This window comes from Silurus meridionalis, chromosome 23 (assembly GCF_014805685.1).
Source record: "Silurus meridionalis isolate SWU-2019-XX chromosome 23, ASM1480568v1, whole genome shotgun sequence".
Lineage (NCBI taxonomy): Eukaryota > Metazoa > Chordata > Actinopteri > Siluriformes > Siluridae > Silurus > Silurus meridionalis.
This window is the reverse complement of record NC_060906.1, coordinates 12,507,032-12,514,884: the sequence shown is the minus strand read 5'-3', so window position 1 is coordinate 12,514,884 and position 7,853 is coordinate 12,507,032. Positions and strand designations below refer to the sequence as shown.

The 7,853-nt window shown below is 37.5% G+C and overlaps 1 protein-coding gene across 1 annotated transcript; it reads right to left on the bottom strand.

The window, feature by feature from the left end:
• Positions 1–3,732: 3,732 nt before the first annotated feature.
• sox7 (SRY-box transcription factor 7) lies at positions 3,733–7,370 on the bottom strand. Its single transcript, XM_046836901.1, has 2 exons — positions 6,771–7,370; positions 3,733–5,626 (listed from the first exon to the last, which is right to left on the bottom strand). The coding sequence occupies exons 1-2, from the start codon at positions 7,000–7,002 to the stop codon at positions 4,671–4,673; spliced, it is 1,188 nt and encodes a 395-aa protein (XP_046692857.1). The 5' UTR covers positions 7,003–7,370; the 3' UTR covers positions 3,733–4,670.
• Between the last annotated feature and the right edge of the window lie 483 nt (positions 7,371–7,853).

Below are 7,853 nucleotides of genomic sequence, written 5' to 3'. Positions count from 1 at the left end.
GGCAGGCATAGAGAGATCAGAGCCCAAGCCAGTGTGTCTCCAGTAGGGATGTCATTAAGCATGATCTCTTCTCCCTGTGGATACTTAATATTTTAGCCAGATGTGTTCGCCAGGGCCGCCCACATGCTGTCACAGCATCATGTACCTGCAAAGGTCGCCTTGTTTATTTGCTTGGCTATATGACGTCACCATGGTGGAAACAGGAAATAGTTGAGACTACCTGACAATCTCTGACCTGACACTGGACCTGATCCAGGGAGCAATCATGGAGAAAAAAACAAGAAGAGGTCATTAAAAAAGGGAAATTTGTTTACTCAGCCTGTTTCCTGCAGACACAAATGTGGCCCATCTTAAAGAATCTAAAATAAATCTTTGGGTATAACTATAAATATTACAAAGATATAAAGCAAGATATTGAATTAAATAAAAATATTTATTTATTTATATAATTTTTTCATTTACATTACATTTTAATCAACATTTAAAAAGACATTGGATGCACATGCATATATTACTGTAAATTATTATTCAATGTTATTGAAATCGCTTAGAGAACCTGCTTCAAAAGCTGAAACCCCCCCAAAAAAACTATGGTTCTGCATTACAATAAATCACATATTGTTTTAATATGTATTTTTCTTTACTGTCATTGAAATTTGATATAAATACACTGTAACATTTTTCCAAAAATGTTCTTTACAATGATTTTAAATTTAATTAAACATAGTAATATGCTGATTAAAATAGCATTTAAGCTTTCTGGAGACTCCTAGCTTACCCAAATGAAAAGCAATTTCTTAATAATAAAAGATTATTAGGATGTATGCTAATTTATATCTGTGAATTATTACAAATATGCATCTAAAAAATCTTAACAGACCTCAAATTATTTTGTTTATATAAATGCATAAAAAATAAAGCATACAAAATTATGTACAAACTGTGGTACCTCCGTGAGGCCTATTCACAGGAAAAAAGCTTTGAGTTTACACAATATTATCATTATTTTATTAAAAGAATTACCCAATATTTCACTGTGAATGCAGCCTTAAGTGAATACCACTTTAAATACCCCTAAAACACTATGCATAAAACGTCCCTGAAATCCAGCTGGGGATGGGGTTCCATTGCAGATTTAATACAGTACACTGTTAATATCTTCTCCAATTAAAACATATTGGATAATAGGGATGAGATTTTGGGCCTGTCCTTAACACACAAAACTGTGTGCACTTTAAGGCTTACATGCACAGGTAAATGCATTAATGGCAATGCATGTATTTCAATATATCAACCATCTATTATTTTAAAAACCACCAGCTGTGTATTGCTGGATCAATAATCGGTGTGAAAAGTTGCATACCACACACTGCTTAGGAAAGACTGTCCTCAAAAATCCATGCAAAACTCATGAATGAAGCGACCGACAGGGCATCAATTACTTAATTGTGTGAAACGTCTTACATTTGTGGTTAGCTTTGATTTTATTACGAAATTATGTCTGTGCAGATGAACTACAAAGATATACACCTCCATACCTATATGCTTAAATGTAGAGTTTTACTTTATTAGAAGATCTTCTGCAGTTCCCTTGCATTCCAACTCCAATGCAGCAGTAGCACAGTGTCCACCAGACTTGTCTGACATCAAACCCACTTAATATTTATTTGATATGTATTATATTATATTATATTATATTATATTATATTATATTATATTATATTATATTATATTATATTATATTATATTATATTATATTATATTATATTATATTATATTCCACCAGCATCATCCAGATAATCTGCACATCTTTCTGTAAATCTACCTAGTGAAAACATCTATTCATTCTCATTCAGTGCAGAATGTCATATTTCTGTCCAATATGAATAAGTAAATCTTGAATGCTTATGTAAGATGTCATTAATTAAAAAAATATTTAAAAAATTGCTTTTCTAGGACCATTTTGTATTTCAATTTAATAGCACAAAATATTTGTTTTCTAAGGATATCTAAAGTATTTAACATTTTGATATTATTAAATATTATTATTTGTTTTATTATTATTTTATTATTATTATTATTATTATCATCATCATCATTATTAGCTATTTTTAACCTATGTAAAGAATATGGAAATGGGGCCAATCTTAAGGTGACACTATGAATAGTGTATTCTTGGCCCATGTTGTATTGGGCCAAGACTGACAAAGATGCTGAAGCAGATGAGCTGAACATTTGCCCTCATTTCCTGACAATGAGCAGGCTCTTTGATATTCTTTATCCTCTACTGGTGCATCGGTGGATTGGTCACAAACCAACTACTACAAAGTAAAAACATTATTATAAAAAATACATGTATCTCCTCAGTTATTAGACTGTAAAAATATTTGCTGTTTAGTGTATCCCTATGCCCTACCCACCCTGAGGCAATAAGCACCCTTGAAATGTCTGGGCTTTAAACCATGAGCATGGTGCAGGCCTGAGGATCTCCAAATCCCCTTTGTCCCAAAAACAATCTCCTTTTAAGAATATAGCCACAGGCAAGAAAAATAACAATCTTTCTCAGATGAAATCATTTTCAAATGTTGACACATGATAAATGTTATTTAATATACTACAATCGGGATGACCAGACGTTATAAAACAAATTATATTATAATAAAATAATGTGAATATTCTCGGCTGTATTATACTGTCTTTAATTTTGAGAAATGAGGAGAATCTGTGCTGAGTCTACAGTGTGTGGCCAGGCCACAGAAGGGTCAAATAAGAACCCTAAAAACACCACAGTGTAAGATATTAATCAGTGAGAGCCATGTTTCCTCCCAGCTAAAACGAACAGCAGGTTCCCTTTCCCCTGCCATGGGCTCTTTTAATGCGTGGACCAGCCAGGGCCCAAACATCCTGACAGAGAGAGGCTTTACTCTTATCAGGCAGGAAACACTGCTCCTCCGCTACATCCTCTTTACAAGGAACGCGACTCAACCGTTCCCAAAAAATGCAGGAAGACCAAGCCAGACTCCAGGATTTGTCAAATGCTCACCACCACCCACTTCTCTCCCCCTTCAGATTCCTTTTATCGAGAAAGAAGAGGAAATTTTTTGGGGGGGAAAAAGCAAGAAGAAAAACCATGAACGTGTAAAACATTGAACAGTGTTGGGGTGCATTTATTTATTTCATGGAGATTACAAAAGTCTGCATCAGCAAGATAGTAAGTGGGGAGCGATATGGGGGTGGAGGGGTGGGGGGTGTCATTGGCAAGGGTGGGCGTTGAAATAGGAGGGGTGCTTCTGCTTAAGACCCCCCGATTAAGACAGCAAACAAAAGACCAATAGAAATGGAGGCAGCAAGGCACAGACTCTGAATTCCACCCCAATCCTGAAAGTGCGAAGGAGTGAAACTGTGCAGGACACATGATAACCATACCAGCCTGGGAACACAGGGTGGGTACCACCAGCTCCATGGTGCATAGATCATCACAGCTCCAATCAAAGCTTAATCTCAGATAATGGAAATTCTACCACAAACAAAAGTATGCTTAAAAATAAGACTGTTTTAGGTTTGAAACTTTTTTTTTTTCAAATAATGAACTGATTTCCACATGGCCAAAAAATGTATGTGAGTTTGGAACCCACATAAGAAGAAAACTGTAGAAAGAAGAAGGAATAAAATGTGGAGCACATCGTAGTGATGCCTGACTATCAGAACCAAAACAAGAGTCTTTGTTATACCTGTGTTTAAATGTTGTTTTTATTTACTGGAGCCTTGTTTTGTCTGGCTTCTCAGAACATTCATTTGAACATTTCACAAAAAAAATGCTAGAGCATCTACAAAGCATTATTTTTCAGGTCGTCCATAACAATAAACATTGTCAATGTGCTGGGTTTACTTTCACATACACAACGCAATTCGTCAAGGAAATATGCTAATGCCCAGCCCTTCATAATGATTATACAAGCATCCCAATCTTCACTATACATCAGCTTTCTTTGTGAGCTACAATCTTAAGATGTCACACTGATATCTGTGGAGATATCAAATTAGAGATTTGGTATTTTATTCAAATTAAATTAATGGCACAAACCTAAATCAGCATACAATAATATTCATTATTATTATTTTCTTGGTAACAATTTATGAGTATAATATATATATTTATTCATATGAATGCAGATAGAAAAAAGGGAGACTACAGAATTTCCTTCATGAAACAACAAGTCCGATGGAATAAAAAGTTGCAGAAGAGTCTAGTTTCTTTTAAATATGGTGGTTTGAGGTAAAAAATAAAAATGAGGTTTGTATTAAAGATGATTATTTAAGGAAAAGAAACAGCAGTACAATATGGATTAATGCAAAACATTTAGATACATAAATAAGCTGTAGAGCAAATATACAAGCATCTTGGGCAGAGAACATTTCAGTAGGACTAACAGTTAGTCCATTCACTTTATTCTCATCTTCTCTCTTTTTGGAAATAAAGATGGGAATGAACTTTAGAGCATTTATCTATGCATCCCTGAGGCGTCCCATGACTTCCTGCAGCTTTTCTTTTCCTCTCTACATCACTCCTTCTTTGTTCACCTGCCAATCACATTACAGGCCCATTTAAAGTCCTTGGGCTTTTGTCTGTATTGACAGTTAAATTATTGTCTCTTGGTTTGCTGCACTCTTTAAGAGATGCTGTAATTATTGTAGTAGGCGGCCGTTGCATCGGCCAGTACAGAGATGAGACTTGTCTCTGTGGTGCTACTGCTGGAGCAAGTGGATGCTGGTGTTACCTGGATGTGTCCTGTCACGGTCATGCTGCCTTGTTCGGCATGAAAGCTGGTGGAATTTAGATACTGATCAAACTCATCACGATCCACCTCACCCAGCAGTTCAGCCTGGCTCAGCTGGTCCAAAGTTTCCAAGTGGCCCTGCTCAGGTGGTGGTGAGAGTTGCCCCAAGTGGCCCTGGAGACCATGATGCACTGGGACTTGAGAAAAGGCTGTGCTGTAGTAGGCCAGTGGAGGAGTGGAGATAAGGGTGGTTCCACTACATTGGTGGGGCATGTGGATGTGATTCAGATGTGTGCTACCACAGTGGAGAGAGGACTGATGGGAGTACTCGGAGTGGTAAGGTGGTGGGCTGCCCATGTGAGCTGGGGTGGGACGCTGCTCCTCTGGGCCCGAAGCAGAGGTTGAGCAGGAGCTGGCAGAGCTGGATGCTGAGTAGTAGGACGTGTGCTCATGATCTACCACATCAAGAGGGGACATCTCAGGTGGAGTGGGAAGGCCATAAGGATATGTGTCAAAATTGCTGCTGGAGTTTGCAGGGTCCCTGAAGACCCTCACACCAGGCAAAGCACCGGGGGAAGAGAATCCATTGCTTCCACCGACAGTACTCTCTTCTTCTTTGTCCAGGGGGTGACAGCAACCTCGCGGGTCGGCCAGTGAGCTCTGATCTGGGCCAATGCCAGGCAGGAGGAAGCCTGGGTCAACCCGCTTACAAATTCTCTTCAGCTGCTTCTTTCTACGAGGACGGTACTTGTAGTTGGGGTAATCCTGCATATGCTGTACCCGCAGCCTCTCAGCCTCTTCCACATACGGCCTCTTCTGTAAGGGAGTTAAGGCCTTCCAGGATTTACCTATAACAACCCAGATAAAAATAATGAATGTTAGACACATTGGTATCTCGCTCCCATATTCGACTGCATTTAACATGATCACACTAGGATTCCAACATCCTGGAAGTACTCATTTATTTTCACCTTTTAACACAACTCTTCCAATTTCAAAAATTTTGTAAAAAGGAGTAACATGTTCCAATAAATCATATCATGCAGTAGAATGTACTATTTAGTCCAATGGAACTGAAAATCCAAATATCTGGTAAATCACTGAAAGGAAAGATACGCATGATACTTTGAGGGTGTTGCTTTTGTGTCTTACTTTCCATCATGTTTTGGTATCTATAGTAACAATATGTCTATAGCTATATTGAGCTTTGTTTTGTTTTTAATTTCCTACTCAATTATGTATTAGATACATTTGCTTAATATATAATAACCCTGACAGCAAATGGAGAAAAAAAAATAACGTTCAAATGTAATTATAAAATTAAAACATATTCTAATACCCTAAAAATAATAAGAAATAAAGTCTGATATTAAAAGCTAATAATAATAATAATAATAATAATAATAATAATAATAATAATAATAATAAAATGTTTTTCCTGATTTCAGCAGTATTAAGCTGCCACTTCCTGACACCCCGCCGTAAACTTCCATCTACATCAGGCTCAATAATAAATAGAATTACTGATGATCCATGTTCATACACAGCTGTAAATCAAGTTAAAAAGTTGTTCCACAACATATATATATTTTTTAAATTTAAATTTTTTTCAACTTTGAACTGTATTTTAACAAAAAAACAAATCGCATGGGATCTTCGCAAATACGACAACGTTTACTTCAGCGCATGGGCGATCCTTACAAATTCGGGCCTTTTTATACTGTTCAAATAACAATAACAATAAAAACAATAATAATAATAATAAGACGTTAAACATTTGTTTATGATAGTTGCGGTTAATTGTTTAAACTCTAAAACTTTTAACACTGTCAGTGTAAAGAAAATTATGGGGAAACTTTGAATGAGGATACAGACAATAATAATAATAATAATAATAATAATAATAATAATAATAATAATAATAATAATAGACAATGAAGAGACAATTAAGAAAAAAGTGAAATACATATGGTGTGTTTTTTTAAAACTTACCCAGCATTTTGCTGAGCTCGGCATTATGAAGGTCCGGGTTTTGCACGGCCAGTCTTTTGCGCTCGTCTTTAGCCCACACCATGAAGGCGTTCATGGGTCTGCGGATGCGGGGCTCCGGGGTTTTATCCGCCGCTGCTCGGTGGCTCGTGCGGGCGTCGTTTGCGTCTCCATCCGTGGATGTGCATTCGAAGCTCTCCGGCCAGGACGAGTAGGCGCTAATCAGGGCAGCCATGTGCGCACTCCTCTCTCTCTCTCTCTCTCTCTCTCTCTCTCTCTCTCTTCCTCACTGGGTCCAATCTGAAAACTTCTACCTGCGGTAATTAGTCTCAAACTCTTTCTCTCTCTCTCTTCTTCTGTCTCCCTCTCTTTCTGAAACTTTCTACGGTTCACGTTCACGTGCGATGTCACCTGCAGATTCGGGGGAAAAATAAATCCAAGTCCTGACTCTGTGTGTGTGTGTGTGTGTGAGTGTGTGTGTGTGTGCTGTGACTCTGCTCTGTATCTGTCCTTCACTGTCCTGAATGATGTGCTACTCTGTGTTTGTCGGCATGGGGTGAGAACGTGTGCTCGGTTGGACTCCTCCTCGAAAGCAGTGATTCACTCTTTCCCTGTGCTCGGAAAGCGCTTTATATCTGAGCTGCAGGTTCCAGCTCAGGCCCCGCAGGACACGCAGGACACGCATGCGACTCCTCCTTGATTGCAACTTGAGACGTGCGGAAAAAAAAAGAACGGGGGAAACTACCTCAATATCCATTTGGTCCTAAAATGAGTTTCTGCCTGTGTTGTCGTGACACATTATTATGGCCACTGAGGTGCAATGACAAGTCAAGTGCTGTTTAGGAGTTTCAAATCTTCATTTTCAAATCATGTAATCAGTGATTTCTATCATGATATTTTGTTTAGGATTTCTTCAATCATTCTAAAAAATTTTTTTGCTTGAGACCATGTTCAGAAAAAAGTATTAACATAGGAACAACCTAGGAAGAATGTATACAATGTTCAAACCTATACTCTAAAAGGTAATCACAGATTATTTGTATAAAAAAAAAATTGACTCATTATGTATAAACACAATATATGATA